The sequence below is a fragment of the Lichenostomus cassidix genome, chromosome 2 (genome assembly GCF_008360975.1).
Source record: "Lichenostomus cassidix isolate B80296 chromosome 2, HeHo_3.0, whole genome shotgun sequence".
In the NCBI taxonomy this organism is placed as follows: Eukaryota; Metazoa; Chordata; class Aves; order Passeriformes; family Meliphagidae; genus Lichenostomus; species Lichenostomus cassidix.
In genome coordinates, this window is record NC_139482.1 from 23,663,687 (window position 1) to 23,689,365 (window position 25,679).

The 25,679-nt window shown below is 40.7% G+C and overlaps 1 protein-coding gene across 3 annotated transcripts in view; it reads right to left on the reverse strand.

The window, feature by feature from the left end:
• Positions 1–23,566, reverse strand: part of CALCR (calcitonin receptor) — a 154,776-nt gene extending 131,210 nt beyond the window's left edge. For 2 of the 3 annotated variants that reach the window (XM_085050728.1, XM_085050727.1), the window contains exon 1: positions 23,287–23,566. Coding sequence is in view for 1 of the 3 variants with exons in the window: in XM_085050726.1 (XP_084906852.1) it covers positions 9,431–9,453 (23 nt within the window). In the remaining 2 variants the exon portion in view is untranslated. Of the gene's footprint in view, positions 1–9,430; positions 9,479–23,286 lie in introns of all 3 variants that reach the window. The other variant, XM_085050726.1, reaches the window with a different exon arrangement.
• Between the last annotated feature and the right edge of the window lie 2,113 nt (positions 23,567–25,679).

Sequence of the window (25,679 nt, forward strand, 5' to 3'; positions counted from 1 at the left end):
CATTTTTCCCTCTATTGGATTCCTCTACGTGTGTGGGACTCTGGTATAGGGTTAAGTGCTTTTTTAAGTTTGAGGAACTGTAAGCCATAGGATACAATTAATTTAGCAAACCCAGAAACAGTTATAAGCTCATGTAATAACTTTAACAATGTACCATAGCAATATACAACATGCAAACTACTAAACCGTCAAGCTATCTACACCATTGAAGAGAAGGCTTGGTAGATGATTCCTGGTGCCAAGTTGAGAAATACAAAAGGCCAAACCATAACAAAACAATCATGTAGGAAGAATCATTTCCACGTCTTTGGTGTTTCTATTCTTTTTTTTGTTGTTGTTGTTGTGTCTGTGATTTGCAAGATTTCTCACATTAGTCATAGTGTGAAAGTGGCAAGATTTTCAATTACAGGCCCTAAAAATATTGACATTTACAATCCCCATTTTCCTGACATTCAGTAAATTCACCAGTGTAAGTTTAAAACTACTTGCTAGCTGCCAGAAATAAGCACAACAGAAAAGTCGTTCTGGTTGATCACTCTTTTGAAATTACTCATTTTCCTCCTAATACAGGCCATTGCTAGCTAACACTCTCCTTCCTGCACCGTGGAGAAAAGTGTACATCAAATCCGACGGTAACTTCAGTGGGATTTGTCATCCCATCATATAAGCAGAGCTGGTTTCCTTGTTAGCTGCAGTACCTGCAACAGCGTGAGAATGCAAAGCATTCTGTCCAGCTGAGCTGCACTTTTTACTCGCAAGGGCAGGGAGTGTTGTGTTTTGCAGACCTCTGAGTAGTACCTCAGATAAAAAGAAAATTCCCTGCCTCCTTGCACTTGTTTATTTTTATACTATAAATATATTAAAGTTCATTGGTGACCTTTTGAGTTCACCTTCACTTCACTTTGAGTGATTTAGCTCCCACGAAACTAAAGGAAAACTAGAGAAAATGGAAAGACTGGCACTGTGCTATTCTCCCTGGTAGACACGTGTGGGTTAACTCTGATGACAGTAAGACCCAGAGAAGTTTCAGGAAGCAACCTAAAGGCAATGTAAAGCCTAGTACACAAGCTAACCATATAAACCAAATTTAGCAGAATAAGCAGTCATATTTCAAGCTTGTATAATTGTACAGTAGACCTAAAGACTATATTAATGTCTCTCCAGTGAGCCTAATTTTATTTTCAACTGCTTTTCCTCACTTGAAATTTGCAATTCAATGCAATCAATTTCACTTTGGTTAAACAGTTTAATGTACTCTAATAAAAACAGGCAATTGATATTCTAATTCTGTTGTATTGAAACTAACATTGCATTGTGAACACACATGACAAAATATAGCAAGTACTATGGCAGCTACTTAGGGAAGTTTCTTCTGTTGTTGGTATGAGATATGACAGCAGCTTGTATGGCACTCTTAATTTCAATGGACTAGAAGGTATTTTACAAATTGCACTCTCGAATAAAAAATTATCTTAATTTCTGTTTCTGAGATGCATCAGGGTAGACTTCTAATACTTCACGGCAGTGCCACATCATAATTTAAGGATCAGTCTTGTAAATATTTTTTGTGCATAAAATGTTTCACTGGGACAGGATCTAGGACAGCAGAGAAAGACTACAATTCTCATGTTATCGATTGTGCATGGAGAAAGAATATGTAGAGGTACGATGTCATTAAAAGATCTGGATTATATGTTTTTTTAAAAATTTTTTTTTGAGAAAATCTCAAAAACTTTCTGCCTTCTATTGACTGGATCAGAGGAAACCAGGGGAAGAATGAAGCATTTTTAAAGTTTTTGTTTCGTGTTCCCTTGCTGGCAACTGTTTTAAGACAGAATAGTTATCACCAGTAATCTCCCAAAGAAACAAAAAACAAACAAACAGAAACACTAAATAATGTCCCTAATTACCATTAACTAATGAGCAGAATCTTGGTTTTGACTGCTCTCTGTTTAGTCATCAAACATCCCTGCAGTATTTGTTCAGTATCGATTCTGGACACTCATCCAAGAAACTGCCCATTACACTCTTGTATTTGTTGCTGACTTTCCAGAATGATTTCAACAATCTTGAAACCTATAAATCTTGAAATTTGGTGAAATCACCCTCTGATACATCACATGTCAAATCAGGCCTGTCCTTTACCTTCTGAGGTTTGACCTTTCTTGACAAATTTTCATTAATGGAAGAGGCAACCCTGCTAATAAAAAGGCTGAAGGAACATGAAGCACTACAATGCTCAAAGGAAAGCTAGAAGAGAGAGTACTTAATGCATTTGGATGAGTCCCTTCATTTGCGTGTTTGAAGCCTTCTCTTCTGAGAATCTAAGGCTAGACTCCTACTCTAATTTTGCAAACAATATTTCTGACGCATTTCTTTACCCTTAGAAAGGATGAAAGCTTGTGCAAACATCAAACAGGAATAGATTTAGAGTTGGTTTACTAGTTTGGTTTTTTCCAGGCAGATTATCATATTCAAGGCAAAGGTTTTTGAATTACATTTTCAAATGTGAGAAGGATCACCTTCAGAAGGATTAGTGGATTTGCATTGATGAAATATTGCAACACACAAGACATATAATTATCAGTCTTACAGTTGATACTTCTCTCCCTTACAAGCGCTACCTGCTAGCACTGATTTAATAATTTTTTCTTCTGAATTAAGGTCAGATCAATTATCTCGCAGAAAGCAAAGCTTATTTGTAAATCAATTACCTCCTATGTGCATTTTATGCTCTTATTTTTTCAGTATTTCTCAATAAATGAGAAGCTCTTAAATTTGGACAAACATTTTTACAGATCAGTTGGTAGGCAGGCAACAATAACAATATTGAATTATTTCCATAGAAATGAGCTCATTACCTCTGTTTGTGGTGAAATAGTTTTAAACGTGTTTTGCATATGTGTTGCCAATCTGGTGGGCAGAGATAGTTGCAAGTAATGTAATTAATAAATAAATATGAAACAAAGTATGGGCACAAAACAGTTGCATTCTGAACTGCTCAGTTATTTTGTTAACTTAGCCCTTGTCTAACTGTTGATCGATAAATCAAGAATTAAATCAATCATTTCTTCTCAGAATTACCCAGTCTGGGTATGTCACTTAATTGTTAAGTTATTAAGAACTTGCCTGGTCTGCTATAACTCTCTTGGTCTTAGTGGTGATTTCAGCTGAAGGACAATTAGACCCTGAGGGCATGTCCAAAGATCAAGTCAAGTATGTGAGCAGGACTCACATAAATCATGCCTAAAAAAAGGAGCATGACATACCCAAGTTTGTATAGTAAGCAATAATTATTAAACATCCAGACTGTGTCACAATATGAAAAAACCATGCACTTGCTCAGGCAAATATTTGCCTGTTCTAACCACATATTGCTTCGCAACTTCACCATCAATAACTCTCTTCTGCAAGTCAAGACCACACCATTTTCTGTAACAAGACAAAGCAACTGAAAGGTGTTTCAAGATAGTAATTCAAACGCAAAACAAGGATCAAATATTAATTATAAAGCAAAAGTACTACACACATGAAGTTAACTTCCTTTCACAAGTTTTATATTTTAAAGGATATAAAAGGCACAAATTTGGGGGGCATTTAGAAACAAACAAAACAGAAACAAGCCCAGTAATCTACTATGTAACCAGACACCAACACCACAATCCAACCACAAACCTATCTGAGGGATCACCAAATACAGATGTATTCCAAAGAAATATTACTGTCAAGCAAAAGGTAGAAAAGGAAAAACCATTTAGTGAGAAAAAAATCACTGGACTGCAGCCATAAAAGGGCCTTCACAGTTCTTTTTTTGTCAGCTTATCCAGTGCAGCTATTTATTGCAACCCATTACAATATACAGGATCAAGGATTTACATGTCTAGAGAGACTTCTTGCCAACTTGAAGACCCATACCTATTTACCCATTCTCTTTTAACTTCATCAACGTTCAATTCTTTCTGTATTATTTTAAAAATTAATTTCAAACTTTCCATGTACTTACTCCCATCTATCTTCTGCATCTCTTCCATATTTTCTCTTTTAATATCAGGATTGCTTTTGAATTCATGTTTTCTTCTACTATCTGATATGTCTCTCATATCTTTATTCATACTGGACAATGCTGTGTCAAAAGCCTACTTGGCTCTTCCTACTGCCTCTTTTCCTGCCCTCTTGTCTTTTTGCTTTACTCACACTTCTGTTTTCAAAGTTGATCTATAAAAAATTTCCCTTCCTGATTACAGTTCCTAATTTCATTCAGTACCTGCTATAATTTCTTAATTAACTCTCTAACTATATAATTAAACTTTGCCACATTTTCTGAAACATCTGTCAGGAAAGAAGTGCTCCAAATAAAACTGTAGTATTACTGAACAGGTTGCTATTAACTACAGCCTCTCATCCAGGTATCTCCATTTCTCTCCACATTGCGTACATCTTTCTCTTGGCTTAGCTGGTAAATCTTCTGGGATGGGAACAGTGTTTTGGTTTGGTGTTTGAAGAACCCTGAAGAGTAGTTTCCAACTACTCTGAGACAGACAACAGTATAAAGAGATTTTAAGAATACATAGTTTCTTCAAACTGGACCTGGTTTGCTTAAACATATGGGGAGTCTGTCCTACAGACTACTTATTAGTAAGCAATAAAGAGTGCCTTTATTGGAAAGAAAAGGAGCTTCCCTGCATGGCCCTCCCCAGGGACCTGCTGGGCAGTGCTGGGCTCTGCACACCTCCCAGCCAGATCTAGGACCAAGCTGCAACACAGGGAGACATGAAACATCCTTGGGGGCTCCTGTGTCAGCACAGCTCTCCATGCCTGCACACCAAGCTGTGACAGATGCCCTGAACAGGCTGCCGATTTGGTAAGCAATTGCCACAGAGCCCTAGTTATGATTACAGGCAGTGCTTGCTACCAGACACCTACTGCTTTAACATCAACAACGAAGATGAGTCACTAAAGCGACTTGGGAGCATCATTGAGCAAGGGCTGAGACAAATATCTCTGTCTGCTGTGACAGTGTCTGCTGTGACATCTGAGAGAGGACTGCCCCCGGGTGTTGTCCACATCATTATCTCTCTCTCCAATGTCTATCTCAAATATTGAGACTCCATTCCTGCTGTAAGCTCAAAGATGAAGTTTTGCCCTTTCACTTTCCTCCAACAGCCTGCTTATTTTAGAAGACTTTATCAGTGTATCCAAGCTGAAACTTTACTTATTGGGGTTTTCCCCTGACCCTTCTAATACAACTCCCTTGAGATTTTTCCAAACAGCAGCAGCAGTTTTATAAATTGGCATGGTTCATACACTGCCACTCACACTCTGAAAGGTGGATATGATCTGATCATACGAATTTCAGTCTGGTAAAACCTGGGAAAGTTATGGCTGGCAGCAGATAAACAGAGATGGTCTGTCTGCAGACTTGGGAAGATGCAGTTCACATTTGGCTAGAAAATTTTCCTTGTGGTCCTCAGACACATTCATTTCATGAGTTACTACTTTTTGACAATTGCACCAAGAATTTTCCCCATACTTTTGCTTTAAATGGAATTTTCTAGCTCTGGAAATATTGCTCCTCTTTATAAATTTACCAGCCATAATCCACATGAGTCCTTACTTTTGTGTTTTGGGGAGTTTTGCCTGGGATAGATTGTCGCAGGCAAAGTAGACAGGAATGGAAGAAGTTAAAGAGATGGACTCTTTGATTGCTGTGCACATGAAAACCACAGCACTGAATGCACATGTATAGAGAATAGAAAAACAACATGCCCTTTAAAACAACATCTTCAGCACTATTTGGGATTAAATATATATTCAGAACAAGTAACAGAAGGAATGAAAATAGGCCAGTATCTCAACCTCACTTTTTAAAAACTCCACTTCTCAATGACCTGTCAATCTGATGCAAATTGACTGGATAATTGATTTATTACAGTAGCAGGACTTGAAGACAGAATTAGATCAATTGCAGATAGGCAGAGGACACTATGGCATCTTTATCCCCATGGCAATTCACAAACCTCAGAGCAGTAAATTGCAGAAAAAAGTTTAAAAACCCTTGCTGTCTATGTTCCATTTGATACAGATCTGTCAATCCTATTCTGTGCAAAGACAGCTTTAGAACTAGTGAGACATGTTCAGCTACCAAGTATGTTTATTTCAGAACCTGTATTATTAGGCTGTGGCTGAGAACTTTTTTCCTTTGGTCTTGTTTCCAGCCACAATGAACTTCTGCCACTTTTCTCCTCCAAGCAAAGTGAACCTGCAGGCAGAGTTTGAATTGAAGTTTGAATTGAAGAACAGCTGTTTGGGAACACTTTCTCAAGACATCTCCAGATATCCCTGGCTGCTCAACATCCTGATCCACCTCACATTCCTAAACACATTAAGCAGACTTGTTTTCCACCTGCAATCAGGCTTTGAATTATCTCTGTGCTTTCAGAGGGGACACTGCTTCAACTGAATGGACAGCAGGCACTTGATCCTGATATCCTGTGCCAAACACTAACAGCTTGAAGCATGTGCCTGTTTGAACTACATCCAATGACAGCATTCACATGTAGAATTGTGCACAAACACTGAAGCAGAGATGGATTTGTAATAACACAGACATCCTCAGCTATCATAAGGATTATTTCTTAGGAAGAAAAAAAATGAGTACATTTCAAAAATGAACAAGATGTAACAGAGGCAAGTTAAATGCACACGATAAGATGTCACAATCTCAGACATCAATTGCTCAAATGTAAATATGATATCCTAATCACCATGTTCTGAAAATGAGTCTTTAATTTAGACCAGAGTCCCTAAGTCAGAAAACACAGAATGATTTCAGTAGGTGCTGTGAACATGTAGTTCATTGTAAACTCCCTCAGAAACTTGCTCTGAACCAATGAGGGAAAACACTTTCTCCCTCTCTCTCTTCCATTTAGATTCCTAAGTATTTTCTTGAAGCTTGGGAATGCCAAATTTGAGAGCTTTGAATAAAAGTCCTCACAACAATATAACTTCTGCATGCACCAATTCTGTAATAATCCATTTAAATTCTTCAGAAAAAATGCTTTTAAGAAAAAAAAAAAAAAAAGAAAAAAAAAAGCAAACAAAAAGCCGAAACCCAAACCAACCGATACCAGCACTGTGTTAAAAGGATGCCACCTACCGGGCACCTCATCAACCTCCAGCAAGAGGCTTGGAGAGGTAGGTGATGTGGAATCGAGAAAACTGAAAAAGCCTGCTTGGTAGGGTAGCTCCCTAAAACTGGAATAAGAAAATTAAAAATTAATACATCTTGGTGCTCCTTAAGCTCAGGGTTTCCCACAAGTTCAGGGTTTTCTTTCTCTTCTGCCAGCATTCTCATGCCTCTTTTTTTCCCTTGTAGTAATAGCAGCAGCAATAACCATGTTTCATAAGCATTTATTCTTTGTATTTTCCTATTAACTCTTCCCCTCCTGGTGCCTATATTCCTGATGAGAAGGCTGCATCTTAAAAATCAGTTTACCATTTTTTTCTGTTCTCCTCCCTTAGGCTATCAGGTACTGTTCAGGCTTTCCATTGAAAACAATTTAAAGATGCAATGTATGCACACACATGCAGAGATGCACACAAGCAAACATGATGCAATTAATATCATGTTTCAGGGAAAACTCAGGCTGTGCTTTACGCTCTGCTGGGTGTGGTCAAAAAGAAAATTTAAAAAAGAATTTTCAGCTTTGACTTTATATTTCCTGGTTTTTTAAGATTATTTAAGCCCCGTTACTTAGTTGTTCAGCCACTACATTCTGCCTCAACTATTGCGTGTCCCTGTTATTTAAAATACTGCTTTCTAGTAGCAAACTCTTAGGCATATTTATGTCTAACATCCCTTCCAACTGTGGAGTGCAAGATATCAGAAAACTCCTCAGAACTGGAATAAGTTTATAGTCTCTGTGGTTAAACATAAACCTTCAGAAAAGCATGTAGCTCTTGCCCATGTCTTGTTACAGAGGACTAACAAAATAGAGTGACATTATAATTTACCTATGGACCAATTTATTCTATTATAACAGGGCTAAAAGACTTTGAAACAAACATGGATTATATTTGTATCTACCTTCTCCAGACTCCTTTTCCCCAACAGATTAATGCAAAGTAATATTAATTACTTAAGCAGATTTTAAGTCTTTGCATTAGATCCTATTCTCATTTTCACTGTGTTCACTGTTTGCTACATTGACAGTACAAAGAGGACTTCGTATGAATCAACTTTTTCAAGTAAGAGTTAAGGCTTTAATATACCAACAGTGTGATGTACAAGGGGTCACAGGGTTGGGTCTACATAGTTTTAAAAGAAGTATCTATATGCCTTCTAAGAGTATTCTTTTCGTGATTGGAAGAAGTATTTGGTGCAGTAACTGATGTGGTAACAGCACAGATGTTTTTTTATCCATCAACACACAGTTCCCTCTTCTCACCCAAACTTGGGTGAGCCTACTTACATTGTTCTAACTTCCCACTCCACAGGAGCTCTATAATTTTTTACTATTTCACTCCTACTGCCATAGCACAGCAATCTGAGCTTAACCAGTGCCTGGATGTCAGCAAGTCAAACCCACTTTTTAAATCCATGTTCACAGATCTTTCATGCCTGTGACTCTCAAAAGGGACAACTGTGTCACAAGGATCTCAAAGCATCTCTGCCCAGTGGAGGCACAAGGTGTCACATCTGTGCCAGGTTTGAGTATGGGTATGTGTGTGCCCGTCCATGCCTGAGATCAGTCCAGTCTCCTCACTAGACACCAAGATTAATTTTGTCAAGTATTTTTATTGTATTTTACCATTCTACTTCCAGGCATAAAAAGACAGATGCTCTGTTTCCAGTCTGCATAACCACTGACTTAAATGTATGAATTCAGGCTGGTGATTTAAGTGGTTATGACTTGTTTATGGAAATGCCCATTATACACTGTTTTACACTCCCTGAATAAAGAGAGTTCTGCCCAAGGGTAGCAGAAATTATGGGAAGAAAAGCGCAAAAGAGACAGTTTCTTTAATTATTAGCCAACCAGATTTGCTCTAAGCAGAATGGCAAAATAAAACCTGTAAGCAGATGTGATGGGGCATTGTTTCAACATGACAGGAATTGCATCATGCACACAGACCATACTTTAAGAGTGTATCTCCTAGCTACAGAAACCCCTAGTTCTACCTGAATGAACAATGTAGATAGATTCTCTTTTTCTCCCCTTGGGAAAAGTGGCATCACACAAGTTGGCTTGTGTACTCAAGAATACTACATTCTTCCTGTCTGCATGGCAGGGCTTCTTACGTGCTCTGTTTGCCTAGAAAAGTTCACTTCGGATGAGGATACTCTGGAAAATAGTTTGTGAAATGCTGCTTTAATAAAACTATATGAAAAAAAATCTAAATTACTGATTTTTAAGAACACCAAACCTACCTTCTCAACTTTTCCACCCTCATGCTTTGACCACAACCTAGGATTATTCTGCAACATCAAAAATAATTAAGAAGGAAACTACTCAGAAATAATCATGTACAAATTAAGCAAAAAGGAGAAAGAGGAAAGACAATTTTCAACTAGATCTCTCTCTCAAACAAATGTGTGGATACCTGAATTGGTCTCCAAAACTCTCCTTCTCTTTTTTACTTTTAACTGAGAGTTCTGTCATACATAATCCTATTGCTTTTGGATTCAGCAGATTTTGAGGAAGTTAGTGTACCAAAAGGGATTTCACCAGTATGATATTGCTCTCTTTATATAAACACATTGCAAGAGGTATGAAACCCTATGAGCATTCTAAAAATGTCTTAAGTATGGTAAGCAGATAAATATTTTACAGGATCGCACATTTTAACTACTTTGAATAGCAGATCACATCTTGTATTAGTTCCTTTCACAGAAAAACCTGCTCCTGACACTCTTCAGTCTCTCTCAGCTTCCAGCTATGGGAGCTAACTCATGCCCCAGCACTACTTCATTTCTCTTGCAGTGTTAAAATCTGCTCTTAAAAAATACCTTAAAAGGAATCAAAGTATGAAGAACAGAGTTGTACCTCTTTTATCAGGCTAATGGTAATGATCCACAGAGAAAATACAGAACTCCACAGAGTTCTTCATGGACTAGCAGTAAACCTGAATGCTAACAGACTCACTGTCAGACTGCCACCTTCCTGAAGATTGATGAGCTTTATCCAGTGTCATTAAGATCACTTTAACATTAGCTCTCAATAGTATTCTAAGTATAAACAGCTTTAGCTTTCTGATTTTTTTTTTTTTTGCAGTCTAAAGCACTTAAATTTTTGCATTGTTTTCACTCTCCACCTTTGTTTTTACTAATGGATGAAATTTTTAGCAAGGACTCTGAACTCAATGATGTTAAATGACCTTCTAAAGGAAAACATGATACTTTCCTGTGTTTGTAAATCACTGCTGTCCATATATCAGATCTCTTGGAATTAAATTAATAAAACCAAATTAATGTAATAAAGAGAGATAATAAAGCCTCTTCAGAGTATAAAGATAGCTCCAAAGTTAGAAACCACCTGCATAACCTTTATTTAGCCTTTCTGGGAATAGTTACTACAGTTATACTTGCTAGTTCTCACACTTCCTTTTTCCTTGGAATCCTTCTCCACTGGGTTTTTAAGGATTAACAGTGCCCACTTAATGAAGAGTGATTCACTATTTTATCACTGTTAGTGGATTTCATTTATTGTACATACATGAAGCCTTGCATGGTAGACAGATTTATTAATTTCTTTACATGTTTTTTTCCTTGGTGCTCATTACTGCAGAATAAATGCTTCACTGACAAATAATTAACATCCAAACTACTGCTTTTAGGTGAGAGATAGCATTACCATGATTCCACAGATGAGGAGCCAATGCTGTATTGATGGGTTGGCATCTTTTTCCTTAATCTAAGACTTCTAAAACTTACTACCTGCTTTCAGTAGCTCAGCATATCCTACACATGAAGGATGAAGAAGCAATATCTAAGACATGGAAGGAAAAATGTTTAAAGGACAGCTGACAGTGTATTGTGGTTTTGTAAATGTTGCATAAATGTACATCACTATTACAATGTCCCCAGCTCATGCAGCACACCCTGTAGAGGAATTTTCCCATGGAATGTTGCCTTGTATTTCAAGCTAAGCTGCGTCTGTATTTTCTAAATGTCCTAGGTTATTTTTGAATTGTACATAAAAACCTCTTCCTCCTTCAAGTTCTTACAGAGAAGACATAATTTCTGCTGTTTAGCAGGTGAGTTGCTGATCCTACTCTGAGTTTCAGTTCCTTTGGAGAGATCAGTGCTTTCAGCTCTTTTCCTTTCTTCCATTTTTGGATATGCCTGGATGCCTCCTTTCGAGACCACAGCAATTCCCTGAGTCATAGAATAAAATTGGCTGTAAAGGACCTCTGGAGATAACCTAGTAAACCCCTGCTCAAAGCAGGGCTAACTTCAAAGCTAGATCTGCTTATTCAAGGTCGCACACAGGCTAGTTTGAATCTCTCCAAGGATGGGAATTCCACAGCTTCTCTGGGTAATCTGTTCCAGTGCTCTACTGTTACCACTCATCTGTTTGCTAATGACTTGGATCTGACTATGATTTAGAAATGTCCCCAGAATCATGTGATTAACACTATTGGATTTTAGTGGCGCTCAATCTGGTAGGAGTGTGAGACATTCTGCTATTTCAAGACCTTTCTTCTTCGATATATCTTGTGCAGATAATTTATCAGCAGCTTTTCTGAAACACTGCCTTCTGGATAAAGTGCTGGAAAGCACTAATTAGCTGCTCTCCTTGTCCTATCTGACTTTCCAGTATCAAACTGTGCATCTAACATAATGAATTTGGTTGTTTGAGAGGGCCTGGAAGTGATGACATTTAGCATGAGTGGGTTGTTTTGTTCCTGTCTCATTGCGTGATTCTTCTTGCGCTGATTTGTTCTTGATTCATCGCCTTAAAGATCTTTAATATCCATGCATACATGGAATACCCTATCATTTTTCTCCTCTACTGCCATTATCAAGTGCACCCTTTCCCATGGCTTCTTCTCTTTTCTAATTAACTTCTTTATCTCCAAGGGGCTCACTGTGGAAATAGCTATCCCAGTGCAGTGTACTTCTGGTACTGCCTTCTAGGTAGATTCTGCAGCAAGCAGTTGACATCCTCTGGCTTCAAACACACCCATAAACTAAGCATTATACAGGCCTGCCAGGCTACATATTCTTTTCCAGTTTTCACTGCTTTTAATATATTTATCAAATTTAATGTATAGCTAAACTTTACATGCAGAATTATTTCTGCAGGAGTGTCTGTTATAGAGATATCTGGGTGCTTGCTTGTATCGTTGGACTTTTATATGCATAGAATAAATGTTTTCACATACTACTAGCCATGTTCTGTGCCACAGATTCAATTTCTCCCAAGGTCAGTCCCAAAACTTGTACCGCGATACTGATGCTCATTTTAATGGTAATTTTTTCTTTATTTATTTGAAAATATGTATGTCTCACTCATATAAATCTCCTTTTTTTTAACAGCAACATTTCTGCTGGCTGCTTTCCCTAGAGACATTTTTCAGCTGCACACTTTTCAGCTTTGATCTCCTCAGTTTGCTTTGTAGTGTTTAGCATACATCTTCCTAAACACCTGCTTTTCATTTTTCATTTTATGATACTTCCATGCTCACTGGCAGCTTGCTGGGTTTGTGGCTCTGGAGCATGCTTGTAACGTGGACTGTGGTTGGTGCTTCTCTCTGGGACTGTGCACACAAGTGACAGCTAACCCACATTTTATCATCTGCATGTCATCACCATTACTGAAGCGTTCCCTCATCTGATCTGCATCTTTTGTGCTCTAGCTATTTTAGTGGTACTCCAGGATTTTCAAGTCTTCTCCACTAACATACATACTTTTATTTCACTTTTACCTCTCCTGCTAGAAGTTTCCAGCAACCCACTCCCGTCTTCAAAACCAGTCTTTTCATAATCAGTTTCAGCTGGCTGATTCACTGGACTCAGTAGGTCCTCATCTTTCCTAGGATTTCTTAGCTCAACAGAGAACTTCTCTCCCTGAAGCCATATTCTTCATATTGCTCCAACTGTCTATCCACATTTCTTGTCAGCTTCAGAACTTGTGCTTTATAGACATCTATAAATCTTCTCATGTCTCTGTACAAAAGAATATGAGAAACAGAATCTTCCTCTTTCTTTGCCTGAAGTCCAGCAAAAAAAAAAAAATTCCATCAACAAAACCTGAGCATTAAATGAAGCTCTCTTCTTTCAGAAGGGCTACACTTCTTGCCCTCCTCTGTGTAAGAAGCCTAAAATTTTCTCCAGTTTCTGTCTGCGAACTTGGTTTAGATTTCTACCATAAAGAGTGGTACATAGCTCACAGTCTGCAATCCTGCTCACACACTGAATGCCTCGGACTAAACAGACTTGCTTAAAATAACTGGCTTTTCAGATAGCTTCTGTACTCAGCCCACTGAAGCTTGGCCCAATAAACCCACAAAGAATAAATACCACCATCTTAAGATAGTTACACCCGTTTCAACTACACATGGTTTTAACTACAAATAGCTCACGAAAGAGATTAGAGACTTTAAACTCTACTGCTGATGCTCCTCACGAAAAATCTTCACAGATGTGTGCTGACAGCAGAATATGGGTGAGACTCTGGCAGTCATGTATGACTGGTGCATTGTCAAGGGTATTGCCTCTCTCTGCACTGAGTTTCTCCATCATGAGCTTTCTTCTGTTGTACTCCTGCCTCCTCCCAGACATTAGCTGTTTCTTCTCACCTATTTCCACTCTCCATTCTTTCAGTACCACTTACAATTCCTAGTCAGACCTAGTTTCTTCCAAGCTTTCTGCCACTGTAGTTCAATTCTCTTTCCCAGGCCTTCAGTTTGTCCCCTTCTTAACTCTCCTTTTCTTGGCTTCATGACTCCAGTATATTTAGTGGGGAAAGGGAGGAGATAATTCTGTCTCTTCCAATGCATCTTTTTCCTAATGTTCTGATGTCCTGCAAGTTCCTACCCCACCTAGCCTCTAAATGCCTGTTTCTGGAAATGTCAGTGGTTTTCAGGTATCAGTTTCTCCCTCAGCATCTAACCTGTTGTACAATCTTGTCCTCAAATGACTCCTGCCCCAAACTGCACACTCTACTGGTTCTCAGCACCTAATTCCAGTATCCCTCTTCCATGTGTGAAACCATTTCCATTTTTCCACACTGTTTACACCTCTTCCTGTTCTTCTTTTGTGCTTTAGGCGTGTTCTATCTGCTCTCCCTTAAGCAGCACAAACTGGCTTATACTACTTCAAAACTGCAGCTGCAGACGAAAGCTCTAGAAGATCTGAGCTGTACATGTGTGGGTGTGCTCTTGCACAAATGTAGAAGGTTCAGTCTTGACTCAGAAGCCATCTACTGCCAAGTCCATTTTCCACCGCATGGTAGCACAAGAACTTCCCAGGAAAAAGAGCGACCAGAACTCTCAAACGTAACCAAAGCAATATATCATATACTGGAGATCTTCAGAAATAATGAAAATTATCTGGCTAAAACTTTCCAAATAAATCCAACAGACTGAAGATAGAGACACTTTTTTTTTTTTTAAAATAAGTATGCACTGTGAGCAGGGCTGTATTGTTTCCCAATATCACCTCCAGTCTGTTGCATCCTTGTCCATCCAAACCATGTCCATTGTTGAGTTCAAGACACTTATACTATAGTGAAATTTTGAAAATTAAAACAGTATTTTAGAATTAAATATTTTTATACATGACTGAAATTTTGATGGCTTGCAAAAGTATTTTTATAATAATAAAATCCAGATTAAAAAAAATCCTGTAATTCATTAATATGTTTAATTTCAACTCAAAAAAATTCTAATATTTTCCACAGTGAAATTAGTTCTGAAATACAATCTCTTAAATTCTATACTGAAGTAATTGGCATAACTATCTTTAAATAATAAACCCATGTAATTTCTCCATGTGGAATTACACAGTTGAAAAACGCATAATTCATCACTTCAAGAAACTCTCATCAAACATATTCTTTGATGTGGTATGTGACAAGTCTGTAACATTATAGTAAATTATAGTAAATAATACAGTGACCAGTTGCAAGTTATTTACCTAAGTAGATAAATCATAGGCTTTGATACTAATAAAGCACTGTCTCAATATTTTGTGAGGGGGTGGAGATACTTTCAGTTAATAGTTGAGGATCCTCAGGACCCTTTCTGCATACAGTGTATTCATATCTCCTTCTGGCTTAATAACACTAATTTCTCACAAGCTTTAGGCCATTAAGCCCCACTTTTTTCCTCTTATTAAAGGGGAAGCTGCTAGTTTAATTACAAAGATTTGTGTAATTTCTGTCACTCAAACAGCTACAGCAATGGCAAAATACTGGAGAGGGCTTGGATTACTATTCTGCATGTGAATCTGAACAGCAGATGAAAAAGAAGTGATAAATTTATTTGGTGACTACCTACTGGTTTCTCCGGTGATGACCTCTGATTATATCAGGCATTTCATAGGATAAATGCTTTTCTCCCAAAACACTGCAGTTCTGACTGCCAATAAAGTCAGCAGGATTTAAACACTTATAAATCCAAACATACTTGTTTTCTTTTCAGTGCTGAAATTACTCCAGTCTTTAGGAAGCATACACTATCAAATACCCTGAGACAATAAAAACAAAAAATGTAAGAAAACCCAGCTGGCTAGAAAATACTGGGCTTTATCTGTCAGAACATATGGTAACAATGATTATTATTTATTACGTGATCCTACTTCGACCCAAAATGTACTTGGCAACATTTGAACACAGAAGAAAACATTGTATTGTAACACAATAGAGCTCAAAGGCTTAAAAGAATCAAGCCCTTCAGCAGTCTGTTGTAGTAGTGGAAATGGTCCTCAGAACATTAAAAGAAGTCTCCACTCACACAATTTGTTCCCCATCACCAAGTTTTAATCAAGACCAGGGCTTAAAGGACTTGCTAAACTCCAGGCATTACAACTCTGCACAGTCAGGAGTGGTTGATCAGCTGTCTATGGGTTACTCTTTCAGTTTCTCAATGTTCTTAAACACCCTGAAGAAATGCCAAAGATTTACCACAGATGCTCTAAGCTAGTTTGACTAAATTGCCATTTGAAATGTAAATGGAATTTCACCTGCTCCAATATAGGAAAATGGAAGACAGTGCTCTCTATTAGTTAATTAGGCATTTTGTAGCATAACTTCCCAGTTCATCTCTACCACTAAATGATCAGGCGCATATAGCATTCAGAATATCTCTTTCTTCTGAATTTTCCATTCCGTCAAAACATTTCTTTCTTTAAATTTTGTGTTATTTGATGCAATTTCTGCATCCCATGCGCTTCAGCCCTTACAGTATTTCCACCCCTGCAGCAACAGCACAACTGAAGATAACAGAAGTAAACTTATTGTTCTGCTTCCATATTGTTCTGGAGAAAACAGAAAATGAAGATTCCAATAGGAGCTGGATTCACTGGTGAGAACAGAAGTAGTTCTTATCAAGAGGGGTCCAACTTTTAGCCACATGAGGACACTCGTCAGTCTTAGATATCTTTTTTCACCAAGAAACTTCAGAAAGTTTCTCTAGGCAATCTAAGTCAAGGTATGAGCATCCTCTCTCTCCTGTCCATCAATATTTAAGGCTGGATGAGATTGCACACAGCATGTCTGAGGATTTGAAATGCTCACCCTGTTTCAGGCTGCTAGTATAGTCTGGAGAAAGATTATCATGACAATATAAAGATCATCTAATGTCCTTTGGTGCTTGCTTTAGTCCAATGGATGATGACAGCCCATAACATAAAAACAGCTGTAACTTCATGGGACAGCATTCATACTTCTTCCATGAGGAATCATACTTGTCCATTAAAAGATGCTTAACCATCTGCCTGTTGGCTGGCATTTGGCAAATTACAGCATCATGTTTCAACGGTGAAAAGAGAGTGCAATCTAAAAGAAGGGCTCGGTGATGAAGCACCTGCACAGTACAGGTAACTAAGATTACAGAACACAGCCTACAGACTTAGGCTATGGGTCACTAAGATTATGTGAGTAGAGACAGATATCAACAAATAGAGTTGGAAAAAATCACATGGTGATAGGTCTGCTCAAAAGAATGCAGCTTGTGTAAAGTGAGACACAGATACTATGCTGAAGGAAGTGTAAAACATCATCAGTTTGGCACTGAACCATAGTGGGGGTAAATTTAAACAGAAAAATAATTTTTAGGGTTCATGCTGCTTATCCAGAGATCACAAGCCACATCCAGTGGCCTTGAGCCCTTCCAAATATGCAGCATCCACAACTTCTCTGGGCAACCTTTTCTAGTGTCTCAGCACTCTCGTCATAAAGTTTTCCTGTTATACAACCTAAACCTGTCCTCTTTCAGTTTAAAGCCATTCCCCTTTATCTTATCACTACATGCCTCCGTAAAATGTCCAGCCTTCTTGTCGACCTGTTTTAGGTACTGGAAGCCTTCTATAAGGTCTTCCTGGGGGTCTCTCTTCTCCAGGCTGAACAGCCCCAACTCTCTCAGTCTGTCTTCATAGCAGAGGTGTTCCAGCCTTCTGATCAGCTTCATATCCCTCCTCCAGAATGGCTCCAGCGGGTTCATGTCCTTCTTATGTTGATGGTCCCAGAGCTGGGTGCAGCACTGCAGGTAGGATCTCACCAGAGCAGAATATAGTGGGAGAATCACCTCCCTTGGCCTGCTGGTCATGCTGCTCTCTATGCAGCCCAGGACATTTCTGGCTTTCTGGGCTGCATGAGCACATTGCAAGCTCACATTGAGCTTCTCTCCAACCTGGTATTCTGTGACTCACTTAAATCATGATAGCTAGATTTGCTACAGACAACTGCTCAGGCACAGACAACTTGTAGGGAAAATCAAGATATAAACAAAATACAACTGCAGAGGTACCTGTGATTTTTCTAAGCAGTTATCAATCATTACTGGTATCAGCTGGAGGGAAATCAAGACTAAAAACTGAGTCATCCACCTGCATACATCATAGATTAGATGTTACAGTCACTTGAGCTTTCTGATGTTAAAGTATGCCACAGTGCTGCCCGAGAGAAACAGAAGTGGCTAATTCACACTATGAATTTTTTTCAGTCTTTGATTACCTTTCTCTCTCTTCCACGGAGCTCTAAACAGTGCCATGAATTACAGCAGTTTTTGTTATGTGAGCACTGAAAAGTAAGTAAATATTTCATTATTAAAAAACCACAAGCAGAAAATGTAATTGACCTTTGAAGGGACACTGTGCCAAACGTGGAGTCTCATTCCCATCACTAATAAAAGGTAAAATAGAGGTTTAGTTTGTTTTTCTTTTACAAGTATATCTCAAAACAGTCTTAACCACAAAGCTTTGACAACTTTGTAATGGCAATATTGTATTTTCAAAGGCATTTAATGTATTTAAAAGAGGTATTTTTAATTGTCAGCTTAATTCTGAGAAGAAAACTCTGAAGACAAGGCACAATTCATCTTGACTCAAGTAGCCTCCAAATATGTCTGCAAGCTCACTTGGTGTTGCCTGCAGACTGTTCAATTTCTAGAAAAAATAATCAGAACAAAAATCTTTTTTTTCTAATTGTTGAAGGGCAGTTTAGCACTTCGTAGAGCACCCAGGAAGAGAAAAGCATTTCAAACACCTCCTTTTGAATAATAACAATTTTATAACCCCTGCTTTACCCCAAGGAAATGAGGACATCACAAAATAAACATGTCAAAGCCACCAGCAAGTTTACATCATATCTTAATACTCCTTGAAAGTACATACCACTAGAGCTGCAATGGATAAAATATAGTGAAACATAGATTTAAAAATACTACAGAATTTATCGAATGTATTATTCATCTAACTCTTGGTAATAGTTAACATTATTCATCAAAAACCACAGGCAAAGTGATTTGGTTCTTATATACACTGCTGCTGGATATGACCAAGCAAGAAATTATTTGCTAAACAGTGTCACATGAAACTGCCACACTGAAATGTGACCTATTAAACAGACATGCATGTTTATTTTGAAAAACACTCCTAAGACTGTGGTGAGAACAGCCATTTCTGTCAAATCTGTGTCAGGTCTACCACATTATGAATGATAAAAAAGTCAAGGTCCAGATGCCACTCCATGTCACCTTTACTGAACCCCACAGGATTACTGTGGAAAAAGGAGCATGGCCATCACGTTGAGGTGCAGTAGACAAGGTGCACTTGAATTGCATTTTTCAGTTGGTTTTCTGTACAAGTAAGAAAATGAGTACTGCACCATCAGTCCACCTCCTGAACCCAGGAATCTTCCTCCCTGCAGGTTCCCTGAGTCTCCAGTGCACAGGTTAATCTGATCCTTGTAGAAACCACCTTTCAGGACTAAACTTCAGTATGTAACTTGCTAAAACCAGTTCTAGTTCTCCTGTCTACTATACAATCCTAATTCAGAAGGCACCTTGGGACCCATGGGAAAACACATGGCAGCATACCTCTGATGTGCTTTATATCTACTCTTGTTCCCAGTGCTATTCCCTATCAACTATGACCAATGACTCCACTTTCTTCTTATGGCTGAACATTAAGATTTCTTGTACTTCCTTGGTTTAGTGGTAAATCTTTGCATACATCCATACACAGCAGAACAAACAGTCAAAAGGAGCTCACTGCAAGAGGGTAACTATCATCCCCAGGTCCTTCCCATTCTCCTTAACCAAGAGTCACCTCAAAAGCATAGAGCCAGCTAAACAGCTCATAGGCTCTCCGGTAAGGCAAGATCACACCCTTGGTTTGTTCAGAATATGGTCTGAAGAAAGATTCCTGTGGTATCTGTGGATACCACCTTGATTAAAAGTTGTCCATTTGAAACATGGCTAACTACACTTAGCAGGAAACATGGATTTACCAGTTGTAACTTCCAGGTGACTCTCAAGCCCAACGTTGTCAGCAGTGCTCCTTCTTGACTGAGATGTAGCCAATTATCTCTGCCTTTGTTATCTTGTGTTAGGCAGTTCTTCACGTGAGCAATTCAGTGTTCTCATTTAAGTTACTAAGTAATTCACTCCATTGAAGTGACTAAAAGCAATGTCAAATGGAAAGCGGGTATAAGAGCAAAACCCAATATAAAACAATGTGTAATTATGTGCTGTTCTTTGGAAAGCCAATGCTGGTAAAATACAGAGATTAATACTGAAAAAAATGAGATCAGAGGAAAATAATATACAACCTTAAGGTATTGGTAATTCATTTCTTATTACCTTTATCAAAGAATCAATTGACATTCAAACCTGTTAAAAGGTGCATGGTCTACTGTAAAGTACAGAGTATTCATGTTTCAGACTGAGACCATCATCTGGCCTTCGGCAAGATGTCTTAGACCTTCTTGACTATTTACACTGCAAATATTCCAAGAGAATGAATTTAACACTGTGTGTAGTTCTAGGTAGGGACCTGACTGGATGCCACTCTAACACAAACAGTGGTTGAAAGGGCTCAGCGTGTAACAGGATCACTGCTAAAAGCCTCAGGTATGATCTGTGCTGGCATTAATATGAGTTTCGATATTGACTTCAATAGAAACAGTTGGGACCCAAACACTTCTTACCAGAAATAAAAAAAACCCTGAGTTTACCAGCTTACCAATAGGTAGAACCAACTACCACTTTCAAAACTGGATTTCATGGTATTTGCTAGCAAAACTTTCAGTCAAGTATAGCTCAATTATTTAGTTGATTATTTTCCCAATACTTCTATTTGGATGCATTATTTTTAAAATAAGCATAGAAGAATCTTTTTTCTATCTAATGATTTTTCACGAACTTTGAGTCATGATATGCTCTCTCTTCCTCCATTTTCACTTACACAAAAGTAGTAGGAATTACTGGCAGCTATGTTGGTCATGCCAATATTATTATGTAAAATGACTTGCGTGGAGCTTCTTATAGGTCCACAGATGCAAACTTAAAATTAAGCATCTAGGTTTTAAACATTGTTCCATTTTATCACGATCTGGAAGAGAGCTGGAATAAAAATAATTCAGCAAATCCTCTGTAGAACATTGTTTTCATATTTAATGAAAATTCTCAACTTTTTCAGATGATTTTCAAAACCATTCAGCTGTAGAGATACGAAGAAAAAGCTTGCTAAACTAGATTCAGTCAGTTTATTAAGCCAATCCTTGTGAACGTATTATTCATTAATATTTCAACAAGATTTTTAGAAAAGATGCTCCTCTTCATTCATCTCCCAACAAAGCTCATGAACTGCAGAGAACTAAACTGTAACATGGCTCAATTGTTTGCTGATTTTTATAGTAAGTCAAATATTTAGCAGTTTACTGGTAAACTTCTTTGCCACAAACAACATAATCAGAAAACATTCCCTCCTGTGCTGCCTGAATACCTCTGTTAAAATATGGTGCATATGCAAACTGCAATCCAACTATTTTATGATCCAGTCTGATGAAACATAAAAATCAGAGTGTAAGACAAATCTGAACTGTCTACTCCTCTTGAAAGCACAATACAGTTTATTCTATATAGTTTTATTTAATAAGTATTAAAGAAGTGTGCCTCTTATCCATGATTCTAAAGCAGTACTATGTAGAGTTGTCAGAAGTGCCATCACCAGCCAAATTTACACATTGCCGCTTGAATTTCTAACTAAATTTGCCTGGCACCCACTATAAATGATAATGAAGAGCTACGGTGAAGCCCACCCTTTGGAGGGGTTAATTGGGATTTTGCCACTGATATTAACAGGACCAACATCTACTCAAGATTTATAAACTTAGCATACCCTAATACATGCCAGTAGATATAGAAACACAGTATTTTAGTTCATTCAGAACTATTCCATGTCAGCTAGCATGTGACAGCTATAGTAAGCATTGGAGTTTTAGCTCAGCAGAAGTTGCCTACCAGCAAAGGTTATCATATGTCTGAAGAAATTAAAATGAAGTATTAGCACTCGTGTATTTAATTTACTTACTTGACAATTATGCCTAGGACTCTGAGTGGTGAATTAAATTCCCTCTTCAGCTCAACACCACCTGCAGCTGGAGCTGCTGGTAGCAAAGCAATGTTATCCTGGTCAGCCCTAGAGCAGCATAGGCAGGGATCCTTTCACTGACCAAACACAAGGGCTCATCCCCCACCCCGCAATATCATCCTTCTGCCACTGCAGGGGAGAAGGAGCAGAAGCAAGACCTTGAGTTCATGCAGTGCCTATAAAAAAGCAAAGGCATCATAATGTGATGTCTCGTTTAATTAATTCTGAACTCCCTCTAACCAAACTACTTAACTCCAAAGTGCACAGTCCTAAGAAGAATATCACATACTTTATTACCCTTAAGAAGTTCAAGGATTGCCATTGTATGTAAAAGCTTGGCAGGAAGACATCTGTTAGATATTGACAATATTGACTTCTAGAGGTCTTGGGATACACATCTTTCTATTTACTCTTTTTATGAATGATTTTTTCATTCATCATTTCGGCTACAATTGCCATTCTGTAACTAAAATAAACCAGAAGTTTTTCTCTTTCCTTTGCAAATTGTCAACTACATTAACCTTGTCAAAACAACCCACAAGAATGAAATCAATACAGCAATTTAAAGACAAAATTGGCAGGCATTATATTGTACTTGGACACATCCAGTAAATAGCCTCATACATCAATCTACTGTCATCAATGGCAACATTTTGAAACCTACTAACGTTGTTTACTACATTTGCGGTGTGAAACGCCAAAGTAAGTACAGATATCGGTCCAGCAGATGAAAAATAACACGGAAATAATATATGACATGCCTGAGAAGCACGAACTAGTGACTCAGGTGTCATTTAAACGCCCTGTACTTCCAGCACGGAGAGCGGGCGCTCTCCATACGCGATACGGTACCGGCAGCGACCTGCTCGCCAGTGCCGAAGCCGCAGCGGGAACTCCGGGATGCACCGTGCCCTGTCCCCGCGCTGCGTCCCGACCTCCAGCGCCGGCAGCTGTCCCTCGCCCCTTCCCCGGGGTGCACCGCACACGCCGCCGCCGCGGGTCGGAGTTCCTACACCCCAGTCCCCGCTTCGCCCCTGTTTCTGGGTGCACCGCCAGCCAGGGGCTGTGTCGCCCCCAGCACCCCGCTCCCCGCCGCTCCCCGGACCCCGGCGCCTCTCCCGCCCCGCAGCAGCTCTCCCGGGGGCGGCGGGCGGCGAAGGGCAGGCGGCGAAGTTGCCGGGACTTACGGTGGCAGCGCTACCGGCGCTGGCGCGGCACCTCTCCCGGCCTCCCGTCACCTCGGGCCACCTCCGCGGCGGCTCCGCGCCTGCACCGGAGCAGCCCGGACGCCCCTTCACTCCTCGGAGGGGCGCATGGCGCTGCCCGCTCCCCGACACCCGCCCGGTGGGTCCCCGCGTCCCGGAGGGGGCGGGCAGGCACTAGCCAGGGTCGAGCACCCTCCGGCGGGGCCGCGCCTCGGGAAGCATCTGTCTCCTCTCTCCCGCGACGCGCCCACCCCCGCTCCACCCCGGGCGCGGCGGGGCTTCGCGCCGACGTCGGTGCGGGGCGGCCGGAGCCCGCCCGGCGGCAGCAGCGCCTCCCCCGCCCCCGCCCCCGCCTCCCCGCGGCTCCCGGCAATGCCGCTGCCGCCGGGGCAGCCGTGCCGGAGCGGGCGCTGGCGCTGCGGGGGCGGCGCGGCGCTCCCGACACAGCGCCGGAGGAACGGGGGTCCCGCTGCGCGGGGCAGAGGCACGCCCGGCCCGCGGACAGGAGAGCGACCCCCATGCCCCTCGTCCCCGCGGAGGAGGCGGGGGCGGCAGCACGGCAGGCTGCCCTTTGTCCCGGCCGTCCCTTCCGTGCCCGGCCCGCCGTCGGCCGCGCCGTGTCCGCAGCGAGGGTGCGTCGCCTCGCTGAGGGTGCTCGGACCCTGCGGTGTCAGGGGCCCGGCCGGGGACCTCACCTCCTCCTCCTCCTCCTCCTCCTCCTCCTCTTGGAGGAGAAGGTCCTCAGACCCGAGCCAGCGTTGCGGTTCCTTCGCGGGTAGCTTTCGGGAAGGAAAGCCGGGGGAATGCAGGGCGTGGAGCGTGGGACCCCAGCGCTCCGGCACCTGGGCGGGAGGGACTCTACCCCCGCAGCGGATCGAGGGTTGCTGGGGCCCCTGCCCGTCCCGGGGATGCTGCTCGTCTCCTCTGATGCTCTTCCAGCTTGCATGAACCACCTACTTACCGTCCACCAAGCTGGGGAGGATGAACAAGGGGTGGCCGCAGCATTCATGGGACGGCAGGGTCATCTAAATTCCCGTTTCTGTTCCAGAAGTCATGTAAGCGTTTTGAACTAATTAACTATAAGAAGAGGCCGAGGAAGACCTGATTGCAAGCACCTCTGGGCACCTCAGGTCTCCTCAGAAACGCAGACCGCAGCTACACGGGCATCCAGGGGCAGCTGAGCCAACACCCCCCACCTCGTGGAAGAGCGTCGAGTGGTCGTGCAGGGGGAGGATTTCTCTGCTGTGACTGCTCCAAGCTGCCCAATATTTAAATATCCGGAGAGCCCAGTGAGGACGGGAGACGGAGCGAACGTACGGTGATTCACCTCAGCGCTCCTGACAAGCATGCCAGAGTGGATAGCAGGTAGTGGGGTGTCTTCCCAGCAGGTGGAGTCAGGACGCAAACAAACTTGCTCAAAAGGTACCACCACGCGGCTGAGAACAGCTTTTTTCTTTCGTCTTTCTGTGTGAAGGATGTTGCTGTCATCAAATAAAAGAAACTTTGGCTTTAAAGTCACCTGGCTAACTGCTGAATGGAAAGTTCTCTGCTTTTGAAGTGGTTCTCAGGTGGTTTTCTTCCACCTGCCACTTTCTCTTACAGATTACAGCCAAATTTTACATCTTGCCTTTCTCACAGAAACCTGCATGCAAAAGCAGCTGGCTGCCTTTCTGCAGCGCAGGCCATGCTGAGAAGGGCAGGAGAGACAGGAGCAAAGGAGCTTAGTGCTCAGAAGGAGGTGCTGGGCTTAGCATGCACCAAGGTCCAAGAAAAAGGAACTTCTTTTCACTTTTCCCAGCAGCTGATAAAAGAGTTCCTCTAGATAATACTGTTGAAGAAAATTTGTCCTACTTGATATTGGGGGTGGGGGGCCAACCATAATAAGAGCTGAGACACTCAAGGAATACTGATGTAAGTCGTTATCCCTTTAGGGTTTAAACTTTCACTGTAGGTTTCATCCCTTACTCTTGTGGAGACAGCAAAGAGAAACAGTGGAAGCTGCTTTTATGAACTCTCATAGTGCCACAATTGCTTCACTCTTCACAGCATTAGCTGGTAGGAGCAGTGAAGTTAGGGAAGGTTCTCATTAGCTGCACTAGGTCTGGCACCATGGAGCAGCACCCCCTTGGATGTGCTGCAGTCATGTCCCTCTTGTGCAACAGCTGCCCCTAGGTGGGCTTGGGTGAGTCATGGTTCTAAGTGCTTCAGATTTATAGAAGAGGAGCTGCTGAGATGCAAAACCTTATGCTGAAGCCTAGGGAAAGCAGGAGAATATCCCTTCCTGACAGTGCAGCTGTAAATAGAAAGAGGTAAAATGGAGAGCTAGTCTCCTCCAAAGTCCACCTATTTAGGGTTTTTTTTGTATGTTATGCAGC